This window comes from Ascidia mentula, chromosome 2 (genome assembly GCF_947561715.1).
Source record: "Ascidia mentula chromosome 2, kaAscMent1.1, whole genome shotgun sequence".
NCBI classification, from domain to species: Eukaryota; Metazoa; Chordata; class Ascidiacea; order Phlebobranchia; family Ascidiidae; genus Ascidia; species Ascidia mentula.
The window spans coordinates 11606032-11621267 of NC_138567.1; the positions used below are offsets into that span (position 1 = coordinate 11606032).

Consider the following 15236-nt stretch of genomic DNA (forward strand, 5'->3'; position numbering starts at 1 on the left):
GATGCCTTGTTTGTTACGTCATTTCGCTGCTGCGTCATTTTGTTGTACCGGCAACGATCGGTAATAAACAACCGAAAAACAATGACGAAAGCAGTGACGTAACCAGCCCTAAATTTTTCAGGTTTAGGCGCGTCGAAGTTTCTGGTTTGAAACATAGCACCAGCGCGAAGCAGTAAGAATTACGTTTTGAATGGAGCTACAAACTGGACATTTGAAAACTCAAACTTCAACTTGAAGGGTCATGGTTATTTTGGTCCCTCTTGACTACGCCAATAAATAAAAGAGGGTTGGCATTAGTTACCAACTATAAGCCAAACCATCGCAACGAATATCTGCGATTCAGGATAATTTTGCGAAAGTATTTTAAATTTGTTTCAGGCCTCATTCCATCGGCACAATCTAAATATTTTGGGAGAATTATTCCCTGTGGATAAAACGTGATTCATTTTGGGTGTGTTTGACCCGTGTGTGTCACAGTTTTTCTGCATCGCTCGTTTTCTTTTTTACTCCAAATGGATGAGGTTTGGTCGAGTTGTCAAACTACCACCGACTGTGACCAAAATACTTTCCACAAAATGTAGGTAGTATCCCTAATCGGGAAAAAGTTTCTTCTGAGAGCAGAAATAACGATTTTACTGCTCTTAAAATGGGAAGAAGAGAATTGTTTAACAGACCAGAAACGTGCTGAAAAAGATTGAACGTGGTAGCAGAGCTGCGTGGTAGACGGGAAAAAATGCGAAGCAGTAAATAAGCATTCTTACATACCTTGTGAAGCGAGCGATTGACTTTAACCCAATGCCATTTGTTGTCATTGAAAAAATGGGAAGGTTTTTCCACGTTGATGTTGAACGCCCCACCTCCCAGATTCACGGTCACTTGTACGATTCCCCCTACCAGGTTGATGCTGACGAAATCAGCCGATTTCCCTGAGAAAAAAAGTGTAGTGCTTTTTGTATTATTTGCCACAAAAAATGCAGAGTAGTAAAATAAATGTGTGGCCACCAGAGGTCGCTGTATGGTGATAAAAGATGTTCAGTTTGCTTAAATTTTTAAATTTGATGCGCTCACAGTGTAGGTCACGCACCATATCCGTGACACATCCGGCGATTAATCTTTTTTGCGATCGAAGCGCCGTTTTTCTGATAAACAACCAGAGCACCTAAAAGCATTACCACGCAGTCATTTTGATAGGCGGGACGCAGCCAAAACATAACATCTCCACTGCGGTATTTTCGTTTGACTGAAAATCCATACATTGACTTTAAAGTTTCCGGGAAACCTTTGCGAGCACGACGATGGAAGAAACACAAACATATTTTGTCTCACACCAAAAAATAACACTGTCCTATGCCCATATTCATCAAGTCAAGTTCGAGGGGAAAAGTCTGATTTGGACTGAAACGGCTACAGTGAGAATCGCAAGGTCAAATTAAAACCATCTGCGCCAAGATTGTCTGCACTCTACAGTAGCAATGGAGAGATATTCGATGACCACTTGACCCTATCTAATTGTCCACTTTGTACCCAACGTCAAACGTGTTTTGCGGCCCGCCAGACGTCACAGGGGGCACGAGGACCCTCGTCGGCCAATCGTGTCCACTTTAGCCGATGCATCCACTCAGTATTATTCGATTTGGACAGTGGCGAAAACAGATTTTGTTTACGTTCGCGTGGAAAGCCAAATTCATAAACTTGCGTGGAAACTAAAGTATTTCCTGATCAAACCCTTTCGCTGCAGATAAAGTTAATAATTTAGTATTTCCAGGTTTCATCCATGTTTCTGGGATGGTTTTTGTGCTCACGGCGACAAATAAAACAAAATTCGATTGATGTTTTACTGCTGGAAAAATTATAACCCCTTTATAGCATTTGTTTCTTAAACCAACACATGTTGAACAAATGAATCGTTCGTTAAACTTCGCGATGGTGTGATTCGCGTTATTTTACTCGATCACGAAATTACTTCAAAAACTCGCATATCCAAGATCAAATGCAGCAGAAGGTTACGAATTTTTTTATCTGAAACATTGATAAAAACGCAGTTACGCAATCACCCGGGCAGACGTGAACGATGACACACGAGGCCGAGACGCGTGAAACTGTTTATTGAAAATTTCTGTCGTCGCCAAAGTGGCTGCCCATAAATATTTCATACCGCCCTACGGTGTACGCGCACGTTTTCTCTCTACTTCACCAACTGAAGTCAACGCGCACTTTCTCGGGCACACACTCGCTTCCGAGTTCCCAGTTTTCGTAGCGGAGAAATGCGGTCCGCGCCCTTGAATAATTCATCGCACGACTTTCCAAGAGTCGACTTTTCAACAGATGCCGACGAGGAAGTTGGGGTTCGGGTTTTCATCGTGCCGGAATGTTTTGTCGGAATTGTGACGCCCGCTTCCTCTCTTTCGTCACACAGAAGACTACAAACACCCACGTGACGCAACTCATCGTGAAAAAACACAAGACCCGTTTATCAATCTGTAAATAAACTGGATAATCTTTTCGGCGTCTTCAAAACTGGCCGAGTTTGTGTGTCACCCTGGCTTCAAAGGATGGCTTTAGTTCATGATGCGTTATTTGGGGGTTGTTTTTTTCAATATCGTTACTGAGACGTGATTTGAAAATCGCCATGGGCGTAATTGTTTAATTCGATACAAACAATTCGTAACAAACGAGACGTTATTGGACAACCACTGCGCTTCTTTATTCCCCCAAAACAATTTCAAAATGAAATTCAGCCCACAGACGCACAAATACGTTTAACCGTCACCAAAGAAAAGTTTTTATCGGCACGAAGGCTTTGCATATTTAAAAACCTCTGCAAGATCGCTGACATATAATTGCCCTCCTATATTTAGTTTGCGCGGGAACCAACGATGAACGACGAACGATCCAAATCGGTCACCATTTCTCAGCTCGGAGAGTCTGGATTGGCTTATCGCCATAATTCGCTGTACATCTATTAAACATTAGGCCGACGAGCGTGCGAGCGTGCGAGCACTTCATCGAGGCTTGCAGCCCTATTTTAACCAACGCAACAAGCGGTGACCTTGATCAAACAAGGTAATTTAAGGCTCATTTCATATATTCCGGATGCAAATGAGCATTAATCCTTGCAATTTTCTGCTATTGCTGTCAAATGACTAGACCATGACAGCATAATAAGAACCTCTCGGAAAATTTTCGGGTATTGATTAATCCAACAAACATGAATAAAAAGATGGGTTTATGAACATAAATGCATAGGACTGCGGAACGGGAATTTGCAGCGACTAGATTACTCGAAAATAGGTTCGCATATACTTTTCTTGGGCATAGCCACGTAAAATTGCGACTCATGCGCTAAACCGCAATGTAACGCTGAATTTGTGTGACCAGCACTCTACGCCAAACAGAACTTGGTGTTTTTTTTACACCTTTCCGGTGAACTGCGTCAAAATGACGAACATTTGCCAACACCTTACCTGTGTGAAACATCAGGCCGTTGGGTTGGGATGTTTTGAAGAAGAGGGAAATCCTGTCTTCGAAGGTGGAAATCGACTTAACTTCGTACTTAAACCATTCTGATCCAGTGAAAGTGGCAACAGCCTGGTTGAAGCCTGTGAAACACATGGTTGCGTTAATAAACGTTGAGTATATTACCATACAGTTTCGCTGTATGATTGAACAGCCGTTTTAACTACTTCGCGTTAATTCCCGTCATATCGAATAGACTGAGAGCAGAAATTATAAAACGTGTTTGTTTATGACGTATAGAATGTTATACGTGGAACTAACGTTAAGGTCCATCTGTTGCGATAATAAAGCCCGCATGACCTTATTTATCTCAACTATGTCGAAAACGGTTTCAAATTAATTGAACAAAAACGTCATCCAATATTTCGCTACGTGAGTTAGGACATGAAACGATTTTCACGACAGTTTCACAGTGGTTAAGGTGATGACAGGGTGCGTGCGCCTGGCAGGCGACTTATACCACCGACTGGGCGCCCTCCCTGTGTTGCGGAGTGATTCACAAAAGAATGATCTAATATGCAATAAGTTGAAAATTAGGAAGACGTAGGGAGAATTGAACGTAAATTTCATATGCGACAACAGATGTTATTTAATACACTGACGTATACGGGATGAAAATGAGTATAACGAGTCACTGTAACACGAGATAAAAGTAGGCACACACGGAAGACTGAGTTCTGTCATTCCCAAAAATAAGTTTTGTAAAGTTGTGTTTGAATTGAAATACTTCTGTCCAACCTGGCCAGTGGGTATGGTTATATATCTCATGACGAATAAAAATACCAAGGTAGTCGCAATGGGAATTAAGCATGTCCACTGCCAAGTGGCGTGCCTGGTACTCAACACAATATCCCGAGAGGACGCATGTTTTCTATTTGAATGAGAAGATTGTGCTCTCTAAGTGCGTAGCGTAATGGGCGTAGCAAGTTCATGCCAAATGTCTCAATTAAAGGCAGGGACGACTGTAGTCGTTCAAGGCTCTTTTTGCGGTGGGTTTGTGTATGTTTTAGGACAAATAACCTTGCTGGGTGCAAACGGTGCCAGTTGACTGCATGTTAACAGCAAAATGTGGAGATCGTTTGAAAAAAAATCACCACATCACTAAAGTCAACATATTGGGAATCTTTTCTTGCGCATTTTTTAGATGTGGAACATTTTGCTCTAAAAAGTAAAAGTATTTCAAACCCATTTTTGTTACATTTCAAAACAAACTCTCAAACTTTTCAGTCATATTAATTCAAAAAGGCACCGTTTTCTGAAACAATCTTCGCCAGCGCAAATGTTTTTAGCGCGCAAATACAAAACCCTCCAGATATCAAATTGGTAGGAGGAAGGGGAAATCCTGCATTTTTTATCAAGTGATCTTCGCGTAATGACAAAAATCGATGAAATGAGGGAAGCTATCTCGGAAGCGCTCGTCCTCTCGGGATGATCGGAAAATAATGGAACGGTCAAATTGCCAATCAAAGACGGCAATGATGCGCCAATCGGAGTAAAAGTTTCTTTTGTGGCGTTTATTGGGTCGTAAACTTGCGTGGCGGCCTGTACATGCAATCGATCGCGATTGGTGGATTTCGCGCATGCGCAGTTGGCTTTAGAAGGGGCCCCCAGGGATAATCTTTGTAGGAATAGTTGGACGCAGTTAAAGGAAAATTAGAGCGACTTCTCATTTAGTTCTGTGGAGTTGACATTCGGGTAATGTTCAGATCTTCTGCTTACGATACGAACGTATCATATAGGGGGGATACTTCACAAGGCGACCAAAACAATGACGAAAATGCTATGAAAATACGCATGAAATCAATATTACGAACATTCGTTGGGTAGGCATCGTTTAAGTTTAAAACCAATGCCACACAACTTATCGAGAATGTTGTTGTGCATGTTTGTTGTCGAACAATGTCGTGTACAAAAATAAACTTTTAAACAAAAAATACTCAATTACCTAAATGGTAAGCCTCTTATTTCAAAACGGGGTTTAAATAATTGCATCGAGGCAATACTAATATGAGGGTTCAAAAAATCGAAGAAAGCAGCTTGAACGTTCGATATTATATATTAATAGATACGTTTGAGGATATCGACGTTCGGCTTGTTTCCTTGATGTCGACCTTTGTGACCTAACCAGGTTTAAATCCCATAAGATTGATATTCGATACAGAAATGACGTAATATCTCGCCGTTCCCACTCCGTGCGTTTTTTTACAGAAAACAAATTTAACATGTGAAAACTTTATCATGTGAAAATTTACCATGTGAAAATTTACCATGTGAAAACTTTATCATGTAAAAATTTACCATGTGAAAACCTTATCATGTGAAAATTTACTATGTGAAAACTTTATCATGTGAAAATTTAACATGTGAAAACTTCATCATGTGAAAATTAAACATGTGAAAACGCCGAGAGTTTCCTCTCTCCCTAGCCTTTATAGTTTTCACACAAAAAACAAATGTCGGCATTGTGCAGCAAGCCAAATGCAACCCGCGCATTTGATAAAAATTAGAATTTTTTCGCATGAACGGTAGCTCTTGTGCTTCATTACAAACAGCAGTAGCTGCAAGAGCTGTTGCTAGTTTTCATCCAGTGCTTTTAGTGAGTCGGAAAATCGATTCGAGTTTGTTATCAGATGGCATATATCCACCACACTGCGGTTTTTCCTAAAGTCTCTAAGGGAGTTTGATCGTTGGTTCGTTTTATCTTATCGTGGGCTGCGAAGGCAGAACAATTTAAAACCTCCTCTGACTCACAAAAACAATATTTTTACGTTGTTTGATTGACACTTCACACTATTATTTAGGTCTCGGTCCGTTCAGGGTGGCTTTACATCACCACACCTTTTTGTCCGCATGCCTGCATTTTGCGTTGACAATGATTGTAAATACAATCGACACATTTGCTAATGAATTACAGAACAGTTATATGGATAATATTGTTTGCTTTTCCAAAATTTACAAAGTCGCAAGTTATGTTCCAAAGCGTGATAATTATATCGCATGATGATCGTATTAGTCCACGCCGTCAAATTCGAACATTATAGGCAAGCCTTTTGCATTCGTAAAGATCTTTTCCATATCAGGGCGTTGCCGTATTCTAAGTTAGCGATCCTTGGTTGGTAGCGTAGCAAAAATGTTCATATACAGTACCCTGAAAATTCTAACTATAATAAATATGCAACAGTATGAACGGTGATGGCAAAACACGCAAAACATATAATGGTGAGGTGTACAATGAACAGCAACGTTGACAATAGTTTAGTGATCAGTGAGCACGCATACACACTACATAAATATGTTAGGCTCTATCTATTAAAACACATAAAAATCACAGAACAAGCGAATGAGGTAGTTGGCACGGATGACGTAACGCTTATTCTTACCTGCAGGCTCATCTCTCATCATCAACTGGTCGAGCGCTTCCAGTTAACACAGAGCGTTAGTGTTTGGCGCGGTATAAATGCAAGGGTCAAAGCGTGATGGGGGTGCACGCATACACGTTACCAAGCTAACATTGGCAGTTTGCACTGACCATTGATAATTTCTTCCACAATTTCCAGTAATTACATAACATATGTGACGATTTACGAAGCAAAATTAAAATTGCACAAAAGTAGTTTTGATGCAAAACAATTAGTAATTTGAAATGTTTCCAATAACAACCACATTACAGAAAAAGCTAACTTACTTTGGTCGCAATATTTGCCGTTGAAGGAAGTTCCTGAGCAATCGCATGATGTTTCGTTGACTGTTTTGTAGCAAACACCCCCGTTCTGACAAGGGTTCCTGTTGTATATTGGTATTGCAAATAAATAGTCCATAAAAAAGACTAACTTTTGACAGGAAATTTTGACAATTTTTGCTAGTTTGGTCGTTTTGTGTTGTATATATCTGTGGCTGAACTTGGCCAGAAAATATAGTTTGTTGCTAATGGTATCGCACCTGTAAATTACTGTTTAATCCTAATTTTTTAGACTAGAAATGGCCATATCAGTTGTTCTGTTTGTATAGTAAAACGACTGTGTCGGCGGCAAACGTTCGAAAGGATCTGCTGGGAACAATGGTAGGGGTAGTTTGGGGCTAATTTATCTCTGGATGGGTAACTAATTCTGCCGTTGGCATAAGTACTAGACTACGATCGAACCAAATCGCCAGCACAAGATACGTGTCACCTGAAATCGTCACATGCGTCGTCCAAGGTTTGTTCCAAGACGTCGAACTTTCGAGTCGCGCTCACGTAATCGCCGTTGATCATAATGTACCGCATCCATCCACTAAACCGCGGCACAAAGAACATGGTGGGCAGCGACATTTTACCGATCTTGTAGCCTTTAGGCAAGGCTCCAAAAAAAGTTGGAGTTTTCGGGATCAGGTCCTGGGCCGCGTTCACGTCGTCGACTTGGCGGGAAGTCACGTTCCCGTCTACCGTAAGGCGAATGGAAGGGAACGTTTTCTCCACCAAGACTGTATGCCACCGATTGTCGTTCATGTTGTTGCCCATGGTCAACATTACGTTTCTGGCTTGGCCGAATTTGAACCGGAGGCGCAGTGACCGCCTGTACAGCGTAATAGCGAGAAAGCTGTCTTTGGTGTCGTCCATGTACATGATGAAAGCGTTTTCGAGCTTGGTGCGGAATTGGAACGAAAGAGCCATATTGCTACTGGGTTGGGTGCGTGGCTTCCACATCGGAAATTCGGCGAACTGCCCAGTCGTTCCAGCAAAGTAAAACGTGGTCATCCTGTATAAACTGTCCGCAATTTGCGAACCGGGCGGATCTTCAACGGGCGAAGCGGTCTGGCGTTTTGACTGTGAAGGGAAAAGTTCCGATTCAGTTTGCCATGACGCCATGGATGACGTCAGCCATGACAACAGCAGGACGACTGTTAAAAAACGATCGAGTTGACAACAGCGAGTCAAACTCCGCCAAGAAGTCGCACAATTATGGATCACCATAGCTTCGTTCCGGTACAGATTTATGAAGACGGGTAGAAAGGGGCAACTGCTATGCAGTCATTTTTTAAATATAAATATATGAAGAACTGCACAAGCTATACTGAAAAACAATCAATAAATCATGTATATGTTTACCTCGTGTAGTGATTCGCGCCTTAATACTGCTTTGCAAATAAGGTCAACAGCAGAATAAAACCTTGCTAACGTCTTTAATAAAACGTTGCTAGCCCTTGGCGCCGACATCATTTCATAGGGCTAACGTTTCAAATCAAATCATGTCTATTTTGCGAAAAAAAAAGCAACTACGAAGAGGCAATATACAAAGAAATAAAATGGAATGGGCACCGATAAAATCATAAAGGTTAATAAATCAGGCGCCCGTTTCCAATAGAGTGTTTTCCCCGGCACACACACACCGGTAATAATCACCTGAATAAACAATGGAACGGAAGCCTGAACACGTCTTACAACATGTAAACTGCCCAGTAACACATGTTTACTAGCGACTGAATGACAAGACAGAACGCCCCTACCTGCTCTAAGCCAGTACTGTGCACGGTTAAATTAGGGTGGAACGGTCTTACAAATGCACCCGCTAAGTCGCAAGGGACGCGCGAAAGGCACAGGGCGGGCGCACCGATAAAACCAGGTGCAAACGCGTTGATAATTTTTTTCTTCTGTCGCACCCGAGAATTCGCAGACTTGTATGCGGGCATGAATGATTTAATGTGGGCAGCACCCCTATGGTTGGATGTTCATCGTGCGCGACTGTTTTCTTGGTAAGGGTTTCTTCGATGTGTTCTTCAGTAATTGTCAGTATAAATATTTATTCTTCCTGTTTCCATTCAATAAAATTTGTCACCACAAATCACCCTTCATCCTTGACACAACCATGCCAATTTCTAAAAAAACTAGTTTGTCGGATGCATTATGATACCCCAATTGCAGCACGCACCTGTTGTCTATAGAATGCCGCCAGAACAACGGATTTTCCTTTCAATAAATTGGAATTCTTCAAACGAAAAGAGCTCGTGTGATCGATGAGGGGAGATGAAGGCTACCACCGGCAAGGGGTCGTTAAAAAAAGGGTATTTGTAATCGATTCCAGATGTTGTCACCACCCATTACCACTGCGCACGTTTTAATTAACTTTAATTACGCAGAGAAAATGGGACAATCCGTCCAAGTCGAACACCTACAAGGTCCAGAATCGATGGAAGACCGCCCAAAAGCAGCCTTTCTCTTAACTAAAAGGGCACCGCTATGTCAGCAAGCTAAAACCATCACACGCCATTGCCTCACAATAAATTTACGCGAGTTTTACGCTCAAGTGCCGTAATACTGCAATGCGCTAAGATGGTTCCGACTTTGCACAAGGCTAGTTGAGCCTAAATGACATTGTAGTACAATCACAGCCAACATTGCAGAGGAAAAGCACGCCCTACACAATAATGACGTGATAATCCTTATATTAGATACACCAAAAGAACAGCCTACCAAGTAGGTAAACTCGTTAAACCACCAAGGTTTGGCAATAAAAAGTCCTCGGTCTCGTGGTAATGAATGATACAATAGAAGGTGTGGCGTAACACAGACATACGGCACCTTTCCCTGCTTGTTACCATGATTTGTCCACTTTCCACGAGCGATTTGTGTACTGAAGTTTTTCATGTCAAACGTGCTTATATTCTCTAATTCGGATTGCAACAAGTATACCCAATTTAGCGGTGCGAAAACTTACTTACAAAATACAAAATAACTTACAAAACTTCATCTATATAGCAAAGTAGAAGTGCGTGACTAACATTGGTAGGGGCTACTCACTCGCCTGCCTGAACGAAATGGCAAAAATCGGAAAACCACGTACACTTCACTAAGCCGGGCGCACAAGTTAATGCGTGCTGTGTTAACAAAATTTTCCATACTCCCTATCTGTTTGCGGCGCTTTCTTTATCACGTTTATCAAATTCCAAATCAGCTTCTGCCCTCCACCCCCCTCTCCCTTCGATGTTGTATGCTCAGTGATTGCTAGCAGATCAATCAGGCAGCAAAATGCGCAACCGTTTCGCTGAGGGTTAAACTACTAACCACTTGGCCTCTACATTTCAACTTTTAGGAAGTCTTTTTACTGCAGTAAACAAAACAGTGACAAAACCGAAGCAGCAGGTACGTTACAATTTGCCTGCACAATATATAACCATATGCCTGCACAATATGTATGCTTGTTCCTTAAAACATGCATCTTATAATCGACTGAATGTCCAAGCCCTCGACGCAAATCAACATATCGGCGTTTACCCTTTCTTGCGCCAACCTACTGCCGTGGAAGAAAACCTGGATTGTCCTTTTTTTCTCGAGAGAGCTTCTCGGGTGACGTCATAATCTTCTTTTTGAAATATAGAATGCATCTTCTTTCCAAAACAATCGATTAGGTGTCGTCCCGTGGGCTTGTTGTGCGTAGAGCACTTCAATTTGTACGTTTCTGCAAGATACTAGGGTCATATGGTGGCATACACAAGCTTTTCCCCTTGTTTTCAATATGTTTACCGACATCGTTTAAATGAGAGAAATTTTCTGAAGATTTCAAGAACAAAATACCCATCGTAACTTTCCCAGAATACCTAAAAGATTTCATGAACTTAAGCCACAACCGACCACAAACTTCCAGAAATCAATTACGTGGGAAATACCGTGTGGTATTTTTGTTCCATGTTATTTGATAGCGTTTCGCTGTTTCAACTTTCGAAACACTCTGGGAGGGCTTTATATGTTTCAATATGCCTTGCTGAGTGGTTCTGAAAGCACTGCGCTCAGTATTGAAACCGTTAAGAAAATTCCCTGTCGTACATGCCGAATTGTCGAAAAAGAGGCAGCTTATATGTGGAAGGTTAAATGCATGGCACAATACAACCTGCGTTGGCATTGTCTCTTTTGTAAATTAATCCTTCTAAGGTAAATCGGAAGGGGGGTGGAGGACTGCCTTTGATGGGCCATTTCGCAAAAGGCGAAGGACGATGAAACGCCAAATAACCGACATTAATAATTCAACGTCTTGGGAACAGTTGTCTCTCGTTCGAGTGCACTTTCGGGACTTTATAGGCAACTACCCGCCCGGTTTGCCCGGTGGAATTTTTAACGACCCAAAACGCACTAACTGTTTTTGCAAAAGCATAATCACTTGCATCGAAAATCGATTAAACCCGACTCACCTTTCGGATGACAGATAATTTATACACTGAACCAAGCATTTACATTACCAGAAAAAAAAACTGATCATAAACACGAACAAGCTAATCACTGTGCTTGTGCTTGTGCTTGTGCTTGTTTGTTTTTAGTGAAGGTGAATAACGTACGGTAACTAACCCTTTCAATTAAAAGTTAAAAATATTTGTTGCACAAACACATTAATCACAACGACGCGACCAAAATAACAAACAATAGAAAGCGTATAATGCATTTGCCAATCACAGACAATCGGGCGTTTTCTTAAAACGGGCCTTCGGGATCTGTGTTACATTATAGAATAAACCTAATACACCTCATCATAGCCGCAGTGGTCTAACGCGTTCAGACAAGGTGATAAATTTTTAATGCCTTTCATGTTATTAAGCGCCGAGTATTCTCACCATTATTAACTGGCGCTATAGCCTGGTATGAACTGTATAAGACTATACCTACATCTGAGGCTTAACCAATATTGTGTGCAACTGCTTGTGTGATACACCTCACCCGTTATTTCTCCAATTAAACTATGGACATCCGTTCGCACGCAATCCTGTTGAGAAAGTGATTACGAAGCAAGTCCAGCCACGCGATCGAAGAAAAAATAGTATCAAAGTAGCTTGATGGAAAAAAGGAATCTTCTAAAGATAATTCCGCAAGGTTTTTGTTACAAATTTCGGAAATGTGTCCCATTTAATGTACAAAACAAATCATTAACTTGAAAAGTTCACGGAAAAGGCCAACCAAAGAGTTCCTTATTACACGACCTCTATATTACAAAGGTCACAAAAATCAAATATTTGTTCAAGCAAACTGCGAGACGGGGCGACTGAGAACGGACCATAAATCATAAGCTGTTCATACAGCATTAAAACGCAGCGGACGTGGCCGTGCAGAAGCCTCAGCGAATGTAATTTCGCCCTGCTAAAACATACTGATCATCTCGTTAACGTTCTCTCGCATATGTGACTGTCAAACACAAATTCATGTTTGATTTATAAATCAAAAAAGTTTTCCCGATCATTTAACGGAGCGGATCGTTTTGTCCACACGACTTTTCGCTTTAAGACTAGGTTCGTCTTAAAAGTTATAATATAGAAAAATTAACAGCAACCAGCAGAACTAAACAACTGAACAAACACGCGCACATACATATTAACGACTCAGTTTACCCTTTTCGTTGTGAGCTCTGGCGCCCAACAAAAACGACTTTCTGCTGGAAAAAGATTATTGATTTTGTCGCAAAGGTCGCTTCACTCGGTGGACAAAAGCTAGGTCCCGAAAAATAGGAAACCGTGGTGAACGCGCCGTTGGACGGCTACAAGCCACGAGCAAACCTAGCCGTGAAATCAGACTTATGAATCAATATGGAAAGCTTTTGTCCGCGGGTGTTTGGCTGTCGCTATTATTGCTGTAAACGGAAGATTAACTTTTGGTGGTCGTACTGACATTTTATGGTACATTTCGTTGGTGCAAAATGGAATCTATTGTAATTACTACATAACACGATCTCGTTTTTATTATCACGAAGACAACACACGTCGTTTGTTTTCAAGAAGCTTGCTAACACATCAGATCAGTGTTTTATTCATGATTGTTTTGCAAATTCTAACCCTTTGCAATGAACCATGCAACATGTAAACCAGTATTATAGAGTTTCTAACGAAACCACAAGTTCGTGACTGCCGTTGGACGACGGAAGACAACTTAGTTAAATTATATTACTTTTTTCCATGCAGCAAATTGGCATACCACAACTAAATAATAAACTCAATTCAAATTTCTCGTAGTACGTGACAAACCAAACGCAACAGACTCGCTGAAACTATTCCCAAACACCTTCCACTCCCTCACGCTACTCCGCAAAGCCGTAATAACGACTGCAGTCGTAAGAAAAGCATTTTATTCATGGAAGGAAGTACTAAACCAACTCTGACAGGTAGGAGGGACACGGAAATTTCCTGACAAAAATGCCAAATCGATCTGGACAAGTTTATTGACGGACAAGCTTTCCTTCGAAATGCATTGGCGACGAGCGCGCAGACACGCTCTGTTTCTGAATTCGATGGTTTCGATTTGTTTTCGGCTCTGGATGTTAAGGTCGTGTCGTGGTGACCATCTGTTTATACATTCCCGACGACATTTTCTCTTAAGGGCAATCAACGCTAATGAGGTTCCTTTTTATTCAATTCACTGACGAATTTAAATGCTGAGGTGCAACTTGTTTTAAATGCCACCTTTCAGCGTGTACTTTTTTGGTAACCCAGTTTTAACTTACAGTGCGTTTATATAAAACCAAATAAGCTAGTCCTTTGTTCAGACAATTTTCAACGAAACAAACTGTTAAAAACTTCATTTTCAAAATTTATTTGTTGAAAAAAGCGGTGTAACTTACTCAGTCGCGTACATTATAAATGCATTGGTTAACAAATTCTCTCACTAAAGTTGGAACTATAGGTAGTTAGTGAGATGACAAAGAAGGAATAACGTTTGGTTACATTGGTCCCCAAATTCCGAAAATTAAAATAAATTTCTCTGCGAACGATCTGAACCTCAAAGAACGGGTCAAAAAGAATTTTCTGTTTCACTCAACAATTCCGTCTTGTGGTTTTCAAACGGCCATCGTGAGCTGGTTTAATGGAAGATGATCCGTTTGAAGCTGATCCAAAACTCTGTGGGGACCGGATTGTTTTAAGGTCGATGTAAAACAGGAGATAGTTGATCCCATGCCAATTGTAGCCATAGCGGAAATTGGCAATAAATTTAGAAACGTTTAAAATTTATCTGTACATAGAGCTATATATAAATATGTTCTTATGTTCCCTGAAATTCCTTGAAAGAGCTGCTTTTTAATTTAGTGTGCAATTTATGGATGTGTTATTTAAATCCCTTGTTTTATAATGTGGAGTATACAAGCTTTATGCATTTTGTTCGATTGGTGGCGCTAAAGTTGCACCAAACATGAAGGAAGCCATATCCCTGGACTGACGGACAATTGCCAACATCGGTTAAGCGCACGACCCACATACCCATTGGATATCCTGATCGGTATTCGTGGTTAGGATAACCTGGATTCGAATCCCGCTGTGATATAAAAAAACATTGGCCTCGACAACAAATGATTGCGCAGTCAAGTTTGATTTCTCACGTGGACTCGGACAAGTATTATTTCTTCAAAAAAAAAAAAAAATTTGTTTTACCGAAAATATAGGTAGAGTTACCAACGGCAAGAACTGAAAAATGAGCACTTTTCTTTCTTATGCCGAGATATCGGATTTATGTCAGAACTCCGTTCGATTTTAATTATAAATAATTTTTTTGTAAGAATATTTGACTGTTATTTCATTCACCCTGAGTTTCTGGTTCCCTTCTTTAAACAAACTCTAAATTCTTTTAAAACTTGTTTTTTCGAAACAGGTTGGAATTCACCAAACGGTAAAAATACCTTTAACCAAAGTATACGGAAGCTTAGCTAGTCTTCGTGCCTCGTAATGAACTCACTCAGGCGCAACGAAATTTCCGAAAAACTTCCTCAGGCGGGTTTGGT

General features: G+C 40.9%; 1 protein-coding gene across 7 annotated transcripts in view; it reads right to left on the bottom strand.

Moving 5' to 3' along the window:
- Positions 1-8563, bottom strand: part of LOC145890641 (neurexin-1-like) — a 142378-nt gene extending 133815 nt beyond the window's left edge. For all 7 annotated transcript variants that reach the window (XR_014399571.1, XM_082981764.1, XM_082981763.1 and 4 more), the window contains exons 1-4: positions 7686-8563; positions 7202-7299; positions 3465-3599; positions 766-926 (exon numbers count right to left, since the gene is read on the bottom strand). Coding sequence is in view for 6 of the 7 variants with exons in the window: in XM_082981764.1 (XP_082837890.1) it covers positions 766-926; positions 3465-3599; positions 7202-7299; positions 7686-8467 (1176 nt within the window). In the remaining variant the exon portion in view is untranslated. The remainder of the gene's footprint in view (positions 1-765; positions 927-3464; positions 3600-7201; positions 7300-7685) is intronic.
- Positions 8564-15236: the final 6673 nt, after the last annotated feature.